The sequence below is a fragment of the Arachis ipaensis genome, chromosome B05, assembly GCF_000816755.2.
Source record: "Arachis ipaensis cultivar K30076 chromosome B05, Araip1.1, whole genome shotgun sequence".
In the NCBI taxonomy this organism is placed as follows: Eukaryota; Viridiplantae; Streptophyta; class Magnoliopsida; order Fabales; family Fabaceae; genus Arachis; species Arachis ipaensis.
Window position 1 is genome coordinate 5,409,192 of NC_029789.2, and position 20,259 is coordinate 5,429,450.

The 20,259-nt window shown below is 34.3% G+C and overlaps 3 protein-coding genes and 1 long non-coding RNA gene across 8 annotated transcripts; 3 read left to right on the top strand and 1 right to left on the bottom strand.

Moving 5' to 3' along the window:
- LOC110271712 lies at positions 1,295–3,321 on the top strand. Its single transcript, XR_002362308.1, has 2 exons — positions 1,295–1,587; positions 2,960–3,321. It is a non-coding gene; the product is annotated as an uncharacterized LOC110271712 (long non-coding RNA).
- LOC107642633 (type I inositol polyphosphate 5-phosphatase 2) lies at positions 6,465–9,867 on the top strand. 2 transcript variants are annotated; one of them, XM_021122899.1, is made up of 12 exons: positions 6,465–6,483; positions 6,710–6,764; positions 6,848–6,965; positions 7,049–7,141; positions 7,238–7,325; positions 7,429–7,533; positions 7,612–8,437; positions 8,554–8,738; positions 8,829–8,937; positions 9,072–9,220; positions 9,320–9,582; positions 9,692–9,867. In XM_021122899.1, exons 2-11 carry the CDS (start codon positions 6,729–6,731, stop codon positions 9,537–9,539), a joined length of 1,929 nt encoding a protein of 642 aa, XP_020978558.1. In that variant the 5' UTR covers positions 6,465–6,483; positions 6,710–6,728; the 3' UTR covers positions 9,540–9,582; positions 9,692–9,867. The 2 variants fall into 2 exon arrangements, with proteins under 2 accessions (XP_020978558.1, XP_016201531.1); XM_016346045.2 differs by lacking the exon at positions 6,465–6,483 and having other exon boundaries at positions 6,626–6,764; positions 7,244–7,325.
- Positions 10,088–12,747, top strand: LOC107642635 (peroxidase 20). Of its 4 annotated transcripts, XM_021122900.1 has the most exons (5): positions 10,088–10,599; positions 10,780–10,971; positions 11,049–11,404; positions 11,495–11,626; positions 11,907–12,747. In XM_021122900.1, the coding sequence occupies exons 1-5, from the start codon at positions 10,378–10,380 to the stop codon at positions 12,046–12,048; spliced, it is 1,044 nt and encodes a 347-aa protein (XP_020978559.1). In that variant the 5' UTR covers positions 10,088–10,377; the 3' UTR covers positions 12,049–12,747. The 4 variants fall into 4 exon arrangements, with proteins under 4 accessions (XP_020978559.1, XP_016201532.1, XP_020978560.1 ...); XM_016346046.2 differs by having other exon boundaries at positions 11,049–11,626; XM_021122901.1 differs by lacking the exon at positions 11,907–12,747 and having other exon boundaries at positions 11,495–11,672.
- LOC107642636 (ribose-phosphate pyrophosphokinase 1) lies at positions 13,635–16,550 on the bottom strand. Its single transcript, XM_016346048.2, has 8 exons — positions 16,133–16,550; positions 15,846–16,019; positions 15,487–15,735; positions 14,970–15,113; positions 14,716–14,883; positions 14,543–14,612; positions 14,247–14,328; positions 13,635–13,961 (listed from the first exon to the last, which is right to left on the bottom strand). The coding sequence occupies exons 1-8, from the start codon at positions 16,286–16,288 to the stop codon at positions 13,781–13,783; spliced, it is 1,224 nt and encodes a 407-aa protein (XP_016201534.1). The 5' UTR covers positions 16,289–16,550; the 3' UTR covers positions 13,635–13,780.

Sequence of the window (20,259 nt, forward strand, 5' to 3'; positions counted from 1 at the left end):
ATGATTAATTTTGATTGATGTTTTTGATGTACATCTAAGAAGATGGGCAATTCATCTAAATAAATTATTTTATTTTTAAAATTATGCAAATGTATTATTTTCAAAACGAAGACACAAATACATTATTTTATATATCTATAGAAATTGTTACTAGCGGTTTACATAAACACAGAATCTGTTGCTGTCTGCGGATTACGTTGAATTATGGTAGTATGATTATGGTTGGGACACGTGTGTAAATCGCTAAAGACATGAGTATGAAAACAAATAGTAAAACTAATTTTTATCTAAAAAAATAATTACAAAACAAATAATTAATGGTATATACTATTTAAATAATATCATAAATAAAAAATTTAATTTATCATTTCACAATATAATTTAAAAAATATAAATATGCATGTAATAAATTTTTTATTTGAATTTATTATAAAAATTGATACCAAATTATAAATAAAAAAAATACAATACTCAAAATATTAAATTATATAAATCAAGACTAATTTTTTTTATTCTCATCTCTTTTAAAATTTATAAATAATAAAATAATTTAGGTTTACACACGTGACAGGCAACAACGATTTCCATACTGTCACAACTCAAAACGTAATTCGCGACTGACAGCAGCGGATTCTATATTTATGTAAACTGCTACTGCCAGTAGCAGTTTCCATAGATATATGAAATAATATATTTACGTCCTCGTTTTGAAAACAATGCATTTACGTAATTTTAAAAGGTGAAACAATTTATTTAGGTGAATTGCCCTAAAAAGATTGTATAATAATATACATCAAACCTGAATTTTGTGATACAAATTAAAGTAGTACATTCGTACTTTATCACATAGACGACATTGCATGAAATAACAAATAAGCCCTTGTTCAATTGAAATAATATTATTCTTGCTTCATTTATATACATAATTACATACAACTAATCTCTTGGTTTAGATTTTCTTTTAATGGGAAAAAGTTTCACAGAATCGTGTTCCTTGAGATCCGTCATAAAGATAAATAAAACCAAGTAATTAAGGCTGGCTATGGCTAAATCAAGATTATTATATCCAACTAAGTCACTTCGGTAGCGTTTGTTTGCGAGACAGAGACTAAAAGACAGAGACAGAGAGACAGAGACCAAGAGACAGAGACAGAAATAAGTATTAGTATTGTGTTTGGTGTGAAAGTGTACAAGACTAATTTATGTCTCAGTATCCTGTTTGGTACGAAATAAAAATTGGAGACGAAATATTTAAAATTACTAAAATGCCCTTAATTTAAATTAAGAACCCTAACCCCAAACACAATTTCATTTTCATCAGCATCCAACCCTAACCCCTTTTTTCCTCTTCTCTACCGTTTCTCCTCTCCTCTGCCGTGAATTCCTGGAGCCTGACCCGCTGCAGGTAGCACCTCCAATGGTGGAAACCACGGTGGCGCCTCTCTAGTTCTCCTTGGTTCATCTTCGTGGCCCCAGTTGCAACCCTCGGATTGTGACGCTGCTGGTGTATCCACGCCGGTGGGTCTGCGTCACCACTGTCTCGGAGCTCTGCGTCTAGTCTCCAGTGTTTCTCTGTCAACGGAGCTGGTATGTTCTTTGAATTTAAGTTATTTGCTTGTTAATTCTGTGAAGTTCAGGAGGGATTTTTGATTCCCCATTTTCTGATTTGTGAAACCCTCACCTTCTGATTTGTCGGCATGTTGATGAGAACGTTTAAATCCCTTGTTGGATGAATTGACATTTGCCCTGATTTGCTTAAAATTGATGATTTGTGCTTCAAATGTTGAAGATTTCTGAAGTTGTTATATCCGAGTTCCTATTTGCCCTCATTTGCAGATTTATGAATTCTGTGTCATCCTTTTTAAAGATTTGGGAATGTGTGATTGCTGATTGCTGATTCCATTGTTTGTGTAGCATAAATTTTTTTCAGCTTACTTGTGCTTGTTAATTGCCGATTTGTAAATATGTGATTGTTATTTTTTAAAATTTATTTTTGACGATTACTGTATAGAAAATAAAAAAAGATGATATGAGAGCTATTTATCATAATTATGTTCCTGTTGTGACCCTTTTTTGTTATCAAAATTAGTACTCACTGTTGTATGGAAATTTATTGGAAAAGCTAGAGGCACCAATATTTGATTTTAAATACAAAAGATTAGACATTAGTTAGTTTGTTTATTAATTGTATTTTGCCTGAATTAGTAGTTAGTGAAGTTTGTTATTTCCTTTTTGACTTCTCAATCTGATTTTCACAATTGTTTATTGAATTTTTGCTGTCAAGAGTTGCAGATTCTAATACACTAGTGTTTTTATGTTAATGGTTACCACCTAGTGTGTTTCTCCTTTGTTTTGGAGGCACAGTTTATTTATCCACAGAGCATTAGTACAATTCACAAAGTCTATGTACTGTTCTTATTGTAACAAACACTATTTTTCATTAAATGAATTGACAAGCATTCAGTCTTGATCATATTTCCTTCCTCTTCATCCTCAAAACTGTTCCTGATAGCTATTTACTATCAAATAATTGGTTCTATTAAACACACGTGTTGTTTTATTGTTTATTAACAAGCATGGTTTGAAAAGTTGCTACTAGTACTGACATTATGTACATTATAAAAGCATGGACTTTAGCATTATTTGTTAATTAGGCTTGTAATTCTTTGTTGGTTTTGTTGCATTTTTTGTGCTTCTTAATATTTTAGCTTTTATGTTTTTGTATTAATTTACCATTTGGGCTTTCTGTTCTCCGTTAGCGGTTCTAGGAGTAATTGAAGGGTGGATGTAGGCAGAAGTGGTCTTTCCCGTTCTTGCAAATTGCAATAAGATATATTGAATTGGAAAAATTGTTTTGATTAGATTCGTTGGTGCATTTTATTTCGATTAGTTGATCCATTCTTGTGTTGTGTTACTATTTGTTGTTAACATGCTAAATGATTTTTGCTGACTGTTTAAGGTATAGTCTGGTTAACAATGACTTTCACAAGAAGAAGAGCCACAAGTGGTTTGTATGGCAGCGGCAACATAACGGGAGAAAGAAATAGAAAAATTGCTAAGGCAGAATGGTGCGACTATGAGTGGCATTAGAAGTTAGAACACAAGAAGAAAGAAGAAAAAATGGGTCTAATAGTGCAATGAGAAAAAAGAGGGGGGTGCTTGCAATGTGGTTGAGAGTGAGAGTGAGTGGCACAGTTTGCAAAGAGACACCAACTCAGAACGAGTGTGACATATTGTCTCATGTGCTGCATTTGTTGATGTTTTGAAAGTGGATAAATTTTTATGTAATAAGGTTAACAAGAAACTATCATTCTATGTAAATAAATTATTTATCTTATGTTACCATTACTTCTTCTTGAATAACAGAGATGATGATATTCTCATCTTAAACCAATATTTAAAGAGTTAATGAGAAATAAGTTTTTTTCTTCCATAAAGAATTGAAAAGGCTTGTTCTTGGTGTTGTGATCCTGTAATAATTGAGACACATGATATGAATATTAAAAGATTTTAAAGATTTTAAAACAAGCTTGTTGTAAAAGAACGTTTTCCTATTTTTAGGTGACTGTATCTAGAGTTACACATTCAAAATAAACACTGCAAATCTTATGTCTAGGAAATGAATCACACTCAGTTATACTGATTTCCCCTCTTCTTTAAATCTGATTAAGCACTCTATCAAGTACAACTTATGTTTTATAAAAATATATATAAATAAATTTAGTTAGACCATTTTTACATAAAATAGCAGTAATTGCTTTATCAGACTATGATTCTCAAACTATGAGAAACCTTAATAAGGTCTAGAACCGAATCAGCTTTATCCATGAAAATTTTTACAAGTGCAGTGTAATACAATAAACCAAGGTAACTAATAACAATTTGCTTGCAAGTTTGTGCTACATATTCAATCATACAATATAAGGTCCAATTGAGTTAGGCTAATGAGAGCTCTGTGCAGACATGGAACAATAGTAGTCCCAGACATGAAAAATTGGGAAAAAAAGTATATTCCAGAATGAAATCAACAAATAGATGTTGTTAGGCTAATAAATTGAGTAATCATCCAATTAGTGGCATTTAAAAGGAAGTAAACATCATAAACTCATTAATTATAAAGCTGAAATAAATGGGTTATGTTAGGTCACGAACAAATTCACACCAGGCAAAGAACTTCTTTAACTTCAATGCTGCTACTACACACCATTAACAAAAATAATTACAAATCAAGCAAAGAGGTTCTGAGTACAAATACACCTTTCAAATACAAACAAATTTAATTTAAACATTACAAAAATAATGGTTAAATCCACAGATCAAATTGATTATCACAAGAAGAGAAAAATCCCAATGCTAGGTCACGAACAAATCCAAATTAAAGATTACGGCACGACAGAAAAGATGAAATGTTGTATAAAACTAACCTGGTCAGCGCAGTTCGGAGGAGGAGTTGATGGTTGAGGTGGACAGCAATCGGGGAGAGGTAGCAACTTCGCTCTTCGATTTTCCTGTGAAGGAGAAAAAGAGGAGATGAGAAGATGGGGGATAGGAAGATGAGCTCGCAAGCGGCAAATTACTTACCTAGCGGTGGCGAGGCCAGCGGCGACGCAGTGGCTGTTCTTGAAGAAGAATGCTTGAGCGTGCAGTGGCTGTAGTGAAGAAGAATGAGAAGATAACTCACGATGGTTGATGAAGAAGCCCTAGATTTACATTAAGGGTAATTTTGAAATTATAAAATTTGGATGGGGTAATTTAGGTACAAATTATAAATAAAATTTCTGTCCCCGTCTTTAAATTTTTCTGTCTCTAGTGTCCCTACTTTTTGGAGGTACTGAAATACTGAAATTTTAAAGACGGAGACAGAAATTTAAGTTCCAGTCTCTAGCTCAACAAACATAATACTGAGTCTCTGTCTCTCAGTCTCAGTTCTAGTCTCTGCAAACAAACGCTACCTTCAATACTAAGTAACATAAAAGATTTTTGAGAAACATGAAAGTTCTTTGTTGAGAGATCTTTATATTTTTTTAGAGAATTTTAATCAGATCAAAATGAATTAGTCACATGCATACTTAATAATAATAATATATTTTAAATTACCAAATAAAAAAAAAATTGATGAAATTTGTCTTAACTCATATTTTATGGCTATGAAGGCTAACATAGGTCACTGATAAGATAGGGTGTCCCTCACCAAGTCCCAATGGTCCACATGCCATTATTACAACTTTCACAAACAAGAAGGTAGCTTCCTTTTGCTGGCTTAATCCACTTTGAGAAAAGATAAACACATCAAAAATAGTAATTTAGGTGTTTCTGTATAGTCTACTCTTATTTAATTTAATTTTAATTTTAATTTATTGATAATATAAAATATTTTATATTATCAATAAATTAAAATTAAAATTAAATTTTTTGTAATCTTATTCAAACATTCAAAGTTCAAACAGAAGGGTGAGAGAGATAGAATTAATATTTTTTGTTTCTTGTCTAGATTCTGATGGTACCATAAAATGAACCGTCATAATATATAAAAATGGATAATAGTAATTAAATTTTAGACCAGTTCTGTTCATTTGACCGGGTTGAAAAAATCACAGAATGACAGAATTCTTATCTTCATTCACCAGTAGTGTGCTCAGCAATGGCCCTACATATTTGCCATCCCTCATAATATTTCAATTTTTGTGTCAATGTCTTACCCTTTTTAATTTATTCATTATATTATAATTTATATATAGATTTAGGTTTGTGAAGAGAGAAAAAAGAAGGGCCAGAAAAAAGATAGGAGACAGAATACAAGATCTATTGAGAAACCAATGGGTCTACAGCTGTCTATTAAATCATGCATTCCTTAGTATAGTGTAGTTTCTACTTGTCCATTTGAACCAACCATTTTCTTATTCTTATTTTATATATATAGAATTTATGTAATGTAAGTGTCAAAGTGTCAACTAGTGCTTAATTTAATCATAAGGTCATTGCTTTGTTACAGACATATTACCATTTTGTGGGGTCTTTTTTGCAAATCTTGACGGTGATTATATATATAAATATATATATGTATGTGTATGTATTTATGTTTTTTTGCTACACCCTTTTAACTTTTCTGGCACTTGGTAAATTTGTACTTGTTTCTATCTGATATTTTTATTTGCATTATTGTTAACTAGTTACCTGCTTAATTGATTATGACAAAATTCTAAGCAAATATTAGTCATCAACATTAATATTTTCAGCATTCTTGTGTTTGTTGGGGCTTATCATTATTATTATTATTATTATGAGAAATTAATTAATTAACATACAAGTCTTCATCTGAAAGTGACATGGTTTCTTTCTATGTCTTGGAATTCGAATTGAATAAGTATAGTGGTTGTTTTTTTAATTATATGAAAATTGAGACGTGGTGAGAGTTTTGCTGTGAGGACCAGCAGTGTTATTATTTATGCTTTTGCAAGTTGTGATTGTGGATGTAATTGTAATGTTTATGTTCACACACACATTTAACATTTTCTGTCATTTTCTAACATTGCTCCTTGTACGAATCTTCCTTCTCATTAATCCAATGTCAGATATAGTGCCTCTAATATTTAAAAATATATATATATATATGTTACATGTCAATTCATATAGCACCGAATGAATGTCAGTGATTGATTCTATTTCTATATATTTAATTTAAGAAGCTTGTGTTGTTGTGTTGTTGTAGTAGTCTTTGACCTGAGAAGATGCATATGAAGGCAAAGAGAGGAAAACGTTCAGAGGTAATTAAATTGATAATTAACATGATTCTTTGACACTTAATTATGTGATTAGATTTCATGGTTTTTCTATTTTGTTGTAGCAGGCCTTTTGGCCTTCCATTGTGATGAAAAAGTGGCTGAATATTAAGCCTAAGGCCAATGATTTTAGTGAAGATGAAGTTGATGCTGAAACTGAAACAGAAACTGAGAGTGAAGATGATGGTATGCATTTGGACATTATTGTATTCATTGCTTTTTGTTTCTATTTTTTTTTTATCTTTGATTGTTTCCTCTTCTTGTTTCAGGTTCTGTTAAGGATTCAAGAACTCGAATGCTCCAAGATAATCCACCTAGAACTCAAGGGAACCAATGCATATTCCAAAGTCAATTATCATCAGGCAATAATTCTCTTGCTGGTTACAAAAATTTATAGCATCTTGGCATGGTTTGCATGGAAATTAATCATAATCTTTGATTTGATATTTGTGATTCAGATGCAGCTTGCAAGGGAAACAAGACAAGACACAGAAGAGGGAAATCAGAAACACTTCGTGCTCAGTACATAAATTCTAAGGAAGTGAGGTATGTGGTGATTATAATCATGCATTGCATAATCAACATTCAAGTTCAGTAATCAATGAAATATGCATCTTGAGCATGGTTCATTTTTTTTTTTTTTTTGCAGGGTAACAATTGGAACTTGGAATGTTGCTGGAAGAACTCCAAGTGAAGATCTTGGGATTGATGAATGGCTTTCTACTCAAGAACCAGCAGATATTTACATTCTGGGGTAACCACTTTCTCAAGATTCCAAATCAAAGAACTGTCTTTTATTGAATGATAGTTGATTATATCTCTGCTACCACAGGTTTCAAGAGGTAGTTCCATTGAATGCTGGAAATGTACTAGGAGCAGAGGACAATGCACCAATCAGAAAATGGGAAGCAATCATTAGAGGAACACTAAACAAGTCTTGTGAGCCTGATGGAATACACAAAAGTTACAGCGCGCCTCCTTCGCCGGTGCTAAGAACTACTTCTGCTGATGATATTCTTCTAGCAGAGAATATAGATGGTAATGCAATAGATATGGTGATGAATGAGGAGTATGTGGGAACTGTAGCTGACAATTATGATCTGCATCAGCAGAATGAAGCTAAAGATATAATTGGGATAAGCAAGAGTTTGGAGTTGAGAAAAATCTATGGCCTTGATCTTCAGAAGATAATAGATTGGCCTGAAAGACCACTAGATGCAATCCCACAAATTGTTGATTCAGATGCAAAGTTGAGGAGAGTACTAAGTAGCTCAGCAAGAATTGGATTTAACAGGAATGAAAGTTCTTTGATATATGGTGCTGGATTGAAGCGCTCGCACCATAGTTCTGGAAACTTGGGATTGTTGTGGAAAGAGCAGAAAGTGATACCTGAAATAGTTGAGTCCTTAGATGAAGTCACTGACCTGTTAACAGCTGAGGAAGATGATGCTTTTGTTGAGTTACCCGAAAGCCATGTTCATGACAATGAAGATGGATTAAGTGCCTTGAATTCGCGGCCGAGGTATGTTCGGATCGTCAGCAAGCAAATGGTAGGGATCTATGTCTCTGTTTGGGTGCAGAGGAAGTTGAGAAGACACATTAACAATTTGAAAGTTTCTCCTGTTGGTGTTGGTCTCATGGGCTACATGGGAAACAAGGTAAGCAATCATTGATAATATCATGCATTATGTGATCATCATCATTAGTCTTTTTGGACTAAATTGAGTGAACTTAGTCATAGAAGTTATGACCAACACAATTCTCACTGATGCAGGGTTCTGTTTCAGTTAGTATGTCTCTCTATCAGTCACGCCTGTGCTTCGTTTGCTCCCACCTTACTTCCGGCCAAAAGGATGGAGCTAGGCGAAACTCCGATGTTCACGAAATCCTAAGAAGAACTTGCTTTTCATCATCTTCTGTCTTTGATACAGATCAACCACAAACAATCCCATCTCATGAGTAAGCCTTTATTAACCTCAAGCTTTATGCAGATTGTTCTTTAAGATTATGTGTTCATTGTCATTGATGACTTGTTTCCTGCTGTAACAGTCAGATTTTCTGGTTTGGGGATTTGAATTATCGTATTGACATGTTGGATACCGAGGTTCGAAAGTTGGTGGCTCTAAAGAAGTGGGATCAACTTAAGAATAATGATCAAGTAAGAGTGCTATCTTTTGTCATCATCAAATCTTTCAACTTTACTTGTTTGTTTATATACTACTAATTTAAATGGATGCAAATTTGGTTTATCTTAGATAATTTCTAAATTTTTCCACTTAATTTGTATTGCAGCTAAGCAAAGAATTGCGAGAGGGGCATGTATTTAGTGGATGGAGAGAGGGATTGATAAACTTTCCACCAACTTACAAGTATGAATTTAACTCTGATAGATATGTTGGTGAGAACACAAAAGAAGGTGAAAAGAAGAGATCTCCAGCATGGTAAGTGCAACATTCTACAAACAAACAAGCCCAAATCTTTGTTTGGATCAAGGTATATGCATGGTTATGCAGAGTTTGATTCTGAGTATGGTTATGCAGGTGTGACCGTATATTGTGGCTAGGGAAAGGTATAAAGCAACTTCAATATGAACGTGCAGAAATTAAGCTCTCAGATCATAGACCTGTTAGTTCAATATTCTTGGTTGAAGTTGAAGTATTTGACCACCGAAAACTTAAGAGAGTTTTAAATGTCAATAGTGCAGCAATACACCCTGAGATCTTTCTTGATGAAGATGGTGAGATAGAATCATATTATTAGATATGAGGCATTCATTCAAGAACCGGAGCAATCAATATACTTGGTAGGGGAAATTATTTTTTTATATCATCTTTAAATAAATGTTATCTATACAATTATCATATTTAACTTGCATGGATTGGAGATAACATGATTTCTTGCTTCTCCCACAGGGTGTGAGATCTCTTCTGTCTTTGAAGTCATGTGGCAAATTTATAAGGAGCATTATGGCAAATCTGAGTTACATGGAAGCCAATAGGCATAGCCATATAATTATTACACTAAAAAGAATATGTACATAGTAATAGGCTGATATATAAATAGGGGTTCTTTTTCCATCTTTGGTAAACAATCATTCCATTTATTTGTTCTTAGACAATAAATAAAGTTTTGGTCTTTTTTTTCCCTTTTTGAAACACACTAGTAGATACATTCTATGTAAGCCGAATATTGATTTATACAATGGACTTGGTTCCTGACTGACTGTTGGAAATTATTTGACACCACATTGCTTAGGAAATTAGAAGCATGATTATATTCAAAAGAAAGATTAAATTTTGATTATAATAGTAGGGAAATCCATTGTCTTTATATGCACTTCACCAAAGGCAGTTCCAAAAAGAAAGAAACAATCTCCAAAACAGAAGTTAAGAAAATGCAATTAGGTGATGGTAGTTGCATCAACTCTTGGTTAAACCGAAAGCACCTGAAAAAATTCTGCAGTGCAAGTTTGGTTTGACAATGCAGAAACAAATTGAAATCAAACGGTACAAGAAAACATCTTTATCAGAGCGGTTGCTAGCTACTTAAGTATCAATCAACACATTGGGAAGAAACAGGATCAGTACATTTTTCATCAATGGAGCATATGAAACTCTTATTGATCTTAATAACTGTTCTGCTCAACAAACCAAGTCTGACTCGGAGCGATGACGATGATGTTCTTGTTCATGAGTACTACAAAGACAAGTGTCCCTTGGCTGAAGAGATAGTGAGACACAATGTTGAAGTAGCAGTGTTGAAAGATCCTCGTTTAGCAGCATCATTACTGCGACTACACTTTCATGATTGTTTTGTGATGGTAATCAATTAAACTAAACCATCTCTATACATTATTCTTTGACTCAATTAACTATTAATGTTTAAAAGTACGAGATGAGAATTGACTTGATGACTAAGTAATGATCAAAAACAATATATTCTAATCGTCACCTAGCATTTCTTTTCTTTGATTCCTAGCACCATGTGGATGCATCTGCAGGGGTGCGACGCATCGGTGCTTTTGGACAGCGTTGAAGGGATGGCAAGCGAAAAAGAAGCAGGACCAAACAAGGATTCACTGCGTGGATTTGAGATCATAGACAAGATCAAGTTCTTGCTTGAAGAGGAATGTCCCCTAACAGTTTCTTGTGCTGATATACTTGCACTTGCAGCTCGTGACGCAGTTCAACTGGTACATCATAATTTTAATACACGAACAATATAAAATATTTTACATAATCGTCTAATTATCACATCTACTACTATTAGAGAGGAGGACCGAGATGGGAAGTGTTGCTTGGGAGGAAAGACTCTCTAGAATCGAGTTTCAGCGGCGCAAACTTGTTGATCCCAGCTCCAAATTCTTCCTTGGAAGCTCTCATCAACAACTTTGCGCAGCAGGAACTCGACATAGGAGACTTGGTAGCTCTATCAGGTAGCCACACCATTGGAAGAGCAAGATGTGTGAGCTTCAGGCAAAGAATCTATGAACCGAAGCAGGAATATCACTATGGCTATGATCACTATAACCGTTACACAAGCTTCCGAAGGATCCTACAGTCCGTGTGCCCCATTACTGGAAGGGACAACAAATTTGCACCGTTGGATTATGAGACCCCAAACAGGTTTGACAACCATTACTTCATTAATATTCTTCAAGGGAATGGCTTGTTAGGCTCTGATAACGTGTTGATTAGTCAAGATTACGATGGCAAAATAACGGAGCAGGTTTGGGCTTATGCCTCCAATGAAGACCTTTTCTTTAAGTCGTTTGCTAAATCCATGATCAAGATGGGGAATATTAATGTACTTACTGGAAATGAAGGACAAATTAGGCAAAATTGTAGGTTCGTCAATGCTTAGTTTGACTTTATGAATTTCTATTTTATATAAGTTTTGTTTTTCTTTCGTCATGTAAAATCCTCAATAATGTTTTCTTTCAATTTTATTATAGCGAGTTGAAGGAATTGGGGATCAAATGGTGTAGCTTTCTTTTGTTGGTAAATTAAAAACTTGGAAACACGACTATAACTTTTCAACATTATTCAATAATTAAAATTAATTAAATATATATTTTATATTAGTTGCTGATTTAGGTATTGGCGAAACAGGATTAATAATTTTTAGATCTAAACAGAGACAAGGGAAGGGTAAGGGCATCAGTTCTCCAAGGTGTATAGCATCAATGAAAGAATTCAGACGCAAATTACCCATTTGTCAAAATAAGTTTCATCACATGCCCAACGTTACTTCCCTTGCTTGCAAATAACGGAAAAAATCGTTTCGTTTTCAAAATTATAGAGCATAAAAATTTAAAATCTGAAGAAAGAAAGAAGAAAAAGAAAAAGAGGTGTTAGATGACGACGAAGAGGAAGGAAAAGTAGCGATCAGAGCCTGTCGAGATTCATGTGTACATCACGCAAGTATCAGCGGATTGACAGACAATGAATTTCTTTCGTCACATCGCACTTTTTTCTCCTCTCATTCATCCAAAAACCCTATCCCTAATTTCAATCAGTAATTCGAAATCCAAAATTAATTCACACATCCAAAATACGAATAGATTTTTGAATAAACGTAACAGAAAAGGAGGGGAGATATGTAATCGATGAAGCTGAGAGCTCAGAACTTCTTAGAGGATTGCGCCATCAACGACGAGCTCAAGAAAGAAACTCGCCTCTGGCACAGTTATTTGTTCATCACTGCATCAAGTCTCAACCAATTTCATCCTTCTAATGACTTCAGGTGTGTTCGCAAGAGAAAAGTTCATCCATGAAACTTTACCTGCTATGCCTTATCGAAGTACATGGAGGAACCTTCTGAATTTATAGAATACCGATTAGGGTTTTAGGGTTTTCAGCTGATTTGGATTGAGCCGGACTTGCTTTTGAGGCCCATTCCATTCTAATCACCACAATATTGTTATACATAATTTGAATATTTTGCATTTTAATCTTCGCTATATTCTCTACCCTGCGTATTAAATTAAGAAAATGTTACACTTCTTAATATATAGTAGACTATATACATTTATTACATTTTATATAAATTATTTAAATTTATCAAATAATTTTTTATTCTAATTAATTAATTTTTTATAATGGAATATCTAAAGAATTTAATTTTAATGCATTATTAGTATAAAGTAGTGTTACACGTGTATCTAATTACATAACGTCACATCGGTAAAAATATATACCTTTTATATTAATGGTCATCTAAAAAAACAAATATGATTGCACGACAGTATACAACGTTTTACACTATTAGTGCATCAAAATTAAACTCATATTTAAAAGGATAAAAATTTAATCAGTTTCACATATAAAAGTTTGAATATTTAATTTAACATATAAAGATATAAAAAAAATTTCACAGAGAGTATTACACATTTTACATTTTACTTTTTTTTGGAATTTTTTTTTGGAAACGAATTAGCATTAGTAATTGTCTAATTGATCTCAAATCTTAAGTTGATATATGACATTATCTGTCCCCATGTTTAAAAACTATTAATCTTCTTAAGTTTAGACTTTGATCCATCATTTCGCTGCTTGGAATTTAATCAAAGTTCTAGTTAATTTTTATTTACTATCAGGTATCAAACCCTTTTACTATATAGTTTGGATGCAAAGTTTTTCTCCACCTTATATATCAAGTTGCAACCATACAAATAAGGATTCCCTTTTTTTCGCCCAACAGAAATCATTGTTAATTTAGGCCTAACGTGTTGTATGGGTTTGTGAAGAACATTGTTGACTTCCAGTAAAATTATTAGAAAAACCTTAAATTATGATATTAACTAGTTTCTAGTTAGGCCCATATGTCATTGCAGATTAATCACAACGCATGAAGTTGAACATTCCAAAAGGATATATATATAAAACTACTGAGTGATAACCCAGTAAAATTGATACAAAATAAGAAAATCTTGGGTCCCAGACAGGTATTGATTTAATTTACCTATCTATCTATCATCTATGATAAATAATCTGAACTCATCATAGAAAAATGCTACTGACAGAACTATCATCATGAATACGCCAAATTGTTTCACCCAACAGGTTTGCTACGGAAAGAATAGTTAACTGCGGGAAATAGTTCTTGTCTGCAACTGGAATGGTGTTTGTGATGATCACTTCTTGAAATAAGCCACCAGATAACCTCTCAATTGCAGGAGGGCTGTAATAATTTTTTCAATAAAACAAAACAAGCAATAAACATAAACATAATATTCCTTCAGAATTCAGATGCAACTTAATCAAAGTGATAACACTTAATTATGCTGTGAGGTTTCCAACTTTCTACAGTAAAAGAGGCATCTCTAGGCTCTACCGAGTAAAATATCACAACTAGTGTAAATTGATGCACTAATGATTCAATTAGGGTATAACACTGCACAGTTAGACACCAACTCTACAAAACTTTTGATAGTTCCTAATATCTATGACACAAGCAACTTAATACCTGAAAACAGCATGAGTGCAGCATGCATAGACTTCTTTGGCTCCCTCTTCATGTAACAGAGCAGCACCTTTGGCAATGGTCCCTGAAATGCAGTACAATTAGAACTCAAACTAGTATAACCCCAACAAATTGACAGAAATGTTTTTTTTATGCAATTTAGTGAAAACTCATTTTGGCAGCATTACACATCCCTTTGCCATTCCCAAAAGAAAAAACAACCAGCAAATAAAAGTTCAGGACCAATAGTCTGCTGCCTATTCAAATGTTGAAATTGGAAGTGAAAGTTAATCCCATACCAGCTGTGTCAATCATATCATCCACCATAACTGCAACTTTTCCTTTTACATCACCAATCAGATTCATCACCTGCAGAGTAAAGCTCAAACATAAGAAACAAAAAAATAACTGCCATTTCCAAAAGGAATTTAGTATGACCTTGATAATGCACATATTTAGTTCTAGCAATCACCTCAGCTATATTATGTCCCTGACGCCTTTTGTCGACAATTGCCAAAGGTGCATCAGATAACTTCTTTGCAAAAGCTCGTGCCCTTGCAACGCCACCAACATCAGGTGAAACAACCACCAAGTCTTTTGAACTTATTCTCTTGCTGGCAAGATAATCAAGGACGACAGGCTAGTGGGCATAGAAGGGCACCGTTAAAAAACATCTAGCTGTCAACAAATGTCAAAATTAACCACTGCCATTTAAATCTATCTTACTTGACAATGTACATGATCCACAGGAATATCAAAGTAACCCATGGATTGCCCCGAATGAAGGTCACAAGCAAGAACACGATCTGCACCGGCTTTCGTAATAAGATTTGCAACAAGTTTAGCTGCAATGGATTCACGCCCTTGAGTCTGAGATGGGGAAGAGCAAGAAAATCCAATCATTGGTTAGTTTCAACTGCTTCATCAATCAAACAAACCATGATTGAAAATCTTCTTCAATAATATTGCCACACAAAAAAATTATATTAACGAGCCACTATCCTATAAACATACAAACACAAACATCATATTCAACGACAGCTTAACACTATCTTATAAGACACAAAAACACAAACATCTGATTCAATGATGGTTTAAACTCAAGAGAAAACAAATAATTTCTCCATTGCAATGTGCACAGAAGAAAAATGAGCAATCAATTGACTAGCTGCTTCACTACCTCACAAACCACACAGATGAATTCCTTCCAAAGAGAATAAGCTTCAAGGTATGGAATACTTGCCTTTCTGTCAGCCCTGGCATATCCAAAGTAAGGAATGACAGCAGTGATATTCTTGGCAGAAGCTCTACGACATGCATCAATCATTATTTGCAGCTCCATTAGATTCTCATTTGCAGGAGGGCAAGTTGGTTGAATAAGGTAAACATCACAACCTCTAACACTCTCTTGCAACTGGATATAGATTTCGCCATCAGCAAATCGCTTTATAGCAATCTTTCCAAGCTGCTGGCCCATATACCAAGCAATTTCCTAGAATGAAAGGAAATAGCAAATTAGTAAAAACAACAACACTATCCAATTCAGAGATAACTCACGCTAAGTAACAAACTAGAAACTTTTATTTTGTTAATGGAATTAACCTGAGAAAGTGCAGGATTGGCGGAGCCAGAGAAAAGCTTCAACTTGTTACCGTTCCTATTGACTGTTCTCCCAGTCTTTGGTAATTCAAGGAACTTGGGAAGCGAGGGTTCATTGAGAACTGGAATTACCGGTTCGCCTTTGACACAGTTTAGGGGTTGGACCATATCACATTTCTAACACAACAAAGGACCATTTTTTTTAAATTAAAAGAATGTAAACTGGGAAATGAGAGTGTGTGGGAAGAACAAATGAGAAAATTAAAACTATTAATTGTAAATGCAATTACCAGGGAGGTAAAGGGAGAGAAGGTTGGAGTGCGGGAATGATCAAAGGATAGAGATTGAAGAGCGAAGGCACGAGGGAAGAGAGAGGAAGAGGAAGACATGGCCGAAGAAGAAGAAGACGACGACAACGGTGGAGGTTGAAGGAGAGTGTGCGCCATTTGCCGCCGATTAAGGGTTTATGCTTGTGAGTGGGAAGAAAGAGGAAGTTCCTTTTGAATTTGGAACTAAGCGTTGTTTATCGGTGCAAGTGTGTTCAAGGTGGTGTCTATGTTCTTTAGCACCGGATTCGGTATTCGCGTGCGGTTCATGCACGGATCTTCTACGACGTCGTTTCAAAGTGGCGCTCGTCTTTATCTTGCCAGCTTTCAATTTCTTTTTTCAAAGGTGTTTATGCTCTTTGCCAAATTAGGGTTTGTAATTAGTAAATGCAGAAGAAAAAAAAAATAGATGATAAGAAAAATGGAAACTTGGTTAATGCTGATTTAAATACAAGGGGAAGAAAAAATTCCATGCACCTAGACAACTAGACTGGTAGTCTGGTACATTCATATTATTGTTCATGCACCGTTCTTATTTTCTTTCTTTCTTTCAGTTTATTTCCAAAATATGCAAATTATTACTACAAATGTTAGCGCTAACAATGCTATGTTTTAACTTTTAACGTCTTATATAACAACCATCAAAATCCATACAAACATCGACATTTTATTAATGTATGATCTTTAAGAGTATATATTAATCAATATTTTTTTCGAATGATATTCTATACGAATAACTTAATTATTTAGTAATTAAGACAATATTATTGTTATAGAAAGCGTAGATAGAAAACACAAAAAATGGTAGAACTAAAGAATAGGTTAAGGATCCTAGAATTTGAAATCAAAAAGAGTATCGACATTTAGAGAATGAGTCCTTTATTTTTGTAGATAATCTTCTTGAATATATATTCAAGAGAAAATTGTTTCAACTGTTCAATTAAATTGGACACATAAATAACATATATTTATCGTGAAAACAAAAAAGTGATAATATATAAATTTTTGCGTTCGTACGATATACAATGAATGAAAGGGCATTGAAGACTATAACAAAAATGATGAATAAAGTTGAGAGACAATGTTGTTTTGTGAGAGAAACAAAATACAGTAAAATGTCGGATAGGAAGGACATGAAGAGAATACAGAGAAGAGGGTGACGATCAAAATACTATAATTCGTCAGCCACAACAAGAAGAGACCCAAATAAACTCACTTATAAATGTAAAAGAATTAAGGAAGCAGAAAAAAGAACAAGATCTATATGAAAAACGGGTGGACAAAAAAAGTGAAAGTAGTTGTGTCAAAAGAACATTTGGATTAGCTATGGAGAAGTTTAGTAGGTGGTACGACGAATGCTATTGATTTTAACTCCTTGAAAGAAATGGTTGTGAAGAACTTGCCTCAAGTCATCTAAGTACGAAAACTGGGAGCGTATAAAACTCTTCTGATTTTTTATTGTGTGTTGAATGTTGAAAAAACATACATTTTTAAAATGATTAGCTTTTTACAATTGTTTCACGGTGTATAGACTTGGAGCGAAGTGCAATTCGAAGAGTGTGGTTAGAATGTTTTGGAGTTCTGTTGCATGCTTAGTCAGTGAATATTTTCAAGATGATAGAAGGTCAATGAGGTGAAGTAGTTGGATGTGATAAAGTAATGGAATCGTGCATCTCCTTCAGTGTCAGACGTCTGCAAATTGATACTTGTGTTATGGATGTGATTAATGAATAGGTTCATATTCCAATAGGTACTAGTGGCTTCGATGTATTGGTAAAAGAGGTGGGACGTGAAGCATATAGATTGCATTGTAACCTGGAAAATGATGGTGAAAGTGGCACAAGCTGCGAACAATGAAAGAATGGTACAGCGAGTAAATGGGCAGATATGGTTGTAAGGTCGGTAAGGCTAACAATTAACAAACCCGCTAGATTATGGAGATCAAGCAGCAGAAGTGATAATGGAGGTGCTAAGGGAGGATGAAGAAGAGAAGGGTAGATTGGTAATTTTAAAACTAATTTTAAATGAGTGAATTAATGACCATTCAAAATATAATCACAGAAAAATAGAATCATATCAATCAGATTATGGAGATATTGAAGGAAGTGCTGATTTTGTGGGATGTGATGTTATAAATAATGAAGTAGAATTTGAAAAAACAGTGACATGGAACTGTAGCAGCAGGCATAATGGGCTGAAAAAAGAAGCCATAAGGGATAAAAAAAACCAATGTCTGTCTAATGTATGGGCCAGTAATACAAACAAATTACAAAAAAGGGGTTAGTAGGCCACATGGGCCCAAGTTCATCAACAACATGGGTGAACAACACTAAAGAAGGCATTGCATTTAGGCCGAGTCCGCTATAACCGGGTCGGGTTGGTAACAAGATTCTTAGAGAGAGTATGCCTACCCATTTTGCAAGGCATAATAGAGGAGATGACATTGATTTGTCCGATGGAGAAGGAGACCACTGCATCAGAGGTGGCCGAGATGCGAACCATGTAAGCGACGATTCGGAGTGCCCGTTGAACCACGTTGAAGCCCAGCCACACTCCACTGAATTTGTGAAGAATGTGGATTATGTTGAGGACGTTGGGGACGATGGAAGCGGTAGCGTAGCATGCCTAGCAACACGCAAAAAATCATGGAACGATATTTCGATGCAATCGTTGGCGATGGGGGATGGAATGATTAGAGAAGCTCGTGATGATGGGGCTCATGGCGCTGAGCATTCAAATGATGGGGACTATCGGGATGATGATGTGAACGATGGGACTGATAATGCAAACAGTGATAATATTGAATTTGAAAACAGATGGTGGGTTAATGAAGAATTTGTTGATGGAGGTATAAGAATTGGATCAAAGGGAGGGAGGGAGGCTTCGATGCATGACGAGGATGGAGTTGGAGAGGTTGTTATCCGGGAAGAAGGGGATGACAATGATGTTGGGGCCAGTGGCAATCAGTGTTCAAAATTGGAGGAGCAGATACTGGAAAACAAAAGGACTTGGAAATCAGTAATGGGGTTAGAAACAATGTTGTACAATGAAAAAGATGATATTGTGGCAATTTTTTAAGCACGGAATGAAAAAATTGTTCAAAAAAAAGAGATTGATAAAACAGAAGATGAAAGCAAGATGATGCAGACCCAAAATTCACAAGAAGCTGTTATAGGCGGAAATGCTTCTGGAAGACGGAACAAATTACAGTTTTATTAGGACTATTTGGAAATTAGAGTTAGTTCCATCAAGAGTGGAGCTGTTTGTTTAGTTTGTCTTGATAGACAGGGTGAATACAAAGGAAAGGCTGAGTCAGATCGGGATTGTTAATCAGAAAGATAATGTATTGTATTATATAACAAGGATGTTGAAGGTATTCACCACTTGTTTCTTAGCTCTGAATTTACTTAGCAAGTGTGATGTGCATGGATATCTGATTTTGGCAGACAATGATATTTTTCAGGTACTTTGAAGGAACATTTTCAAAGTTAGACAGGAGTAACAAATAGAAAGAAGGAGCGCAAGAAATGGTTGATATGTTTCTTTGCGATCATTTGGAACATCTAGATGAAAAGAAATAGAAGGATATTCCAGAATAAAAGAAAACATGTAGAGAAAATCATCAACGTGTCTTTTCTTAACTACAAGGAGTGGAAGGGTATGGATCTCTTTTGTTGTTGATGACAATATTAGATATGACAATGGGATAAATCTTTGTGTTGATACGTTGTTTGGTTGTTATTTGATGTGTTTGTATTTCTTATTGTCTCGCTCCACTTTATTGTGCTAAACTCCTTTGTTTAAAAAACGAAAAACTTATTTAGTAATTAAATTTTAGAGTGTATATATAATATAATTGATATTTGATGTTAGAGCTAACTACTAATTCGGTATTCGAAAGATTCAATCAAATTATTAGAATTCTAGTCTTAATCTTTTTCATACGTTCAAATTGGTGAAAGTAGCATGAGGAATTTGCTCAGACAGTGGCAGAAATTTTGGTGAGCAGGGAAAGAAAAGGACAACCAGTGTCGGCATCGTCTCTCATATTTCTCTCTCTTGTTTCTTTGTTTTGCCTTCATGTATTTTCT

What these genes read in the sequence shown, in the direction of transcription:
- LOC107642633 (XM_021122899.1), top strand. Translation starts at nt 6,729, where the DNA reads ATGCATATGAAGGCAAAGAGAGGAAAACGTTCAGAG. An exon ending in CCAAAGTCAATTATCATCAG is followed by an intron (nt 7,142 to 7,237) that starts GCAATAATTCTC and finishes TTTGTGATTCAG; the next exon opens with ATGCAGCTTGCAAGGGAAAC. An exon ending in CAAACAATCCCATCTCATGA is followed by an intron (nt 8,739 to 8,828) that starts GTAAGCCTTTAT and finishes CTGCTGTAACAG; the next exon opens with TCAGATTTTCTGGTTTGGGG.
- LOC107642635 (XM_016346046.2), top strand. Translation starts at nt 10,378, where the DNA reads ATGGAGCATATGAAACTCTTATTGATCTTAATAACTGTTCTGCTCAAC. An exon ending in CTCGTGACGCAGTTCAACTG is followed by an intron (nt 10,972 to 11,048) that starts GTACATCATAAT and finishes TACTACTATTAG; the next exon opens with AGAGGAGGACCGAGATGGGA. An exon ending in CAAATTAGGCAAAATTGTAG is followed by an intron (nt 11,627 to 11,906) that starts GTTCGTCAATGC and finishes AATAATTTTTAG; the next exon opens with ATCTAAACAGAGACAAGGGA.
- LOC107642636 (XM_016346048.2), bottom strand. Translation starts at nt 16,288, where the DNA reads ATGGCGCACACTCTCCTTCAACCTCCACCGTTGTCGTCGTCTTCTTCT. An exon ending in ATGCCAGGGCTGACAGAAAG is followed by an intron (nt 15,114 to 15,486) that starts GCAAGTATTCCA and finishes TCCCCATCTCAG; the next exon opens with ACTCAAGGGCGTGAATCCAT. An exon ending in TGATATGATTGACACAGCTG is followed by an intron (nt 14,329 to 14,542) that starts GTATGGGATTAA and finishes ACTGCATTTCAG; the next exon opens with GGACCATTGCCAAAGGTGCT.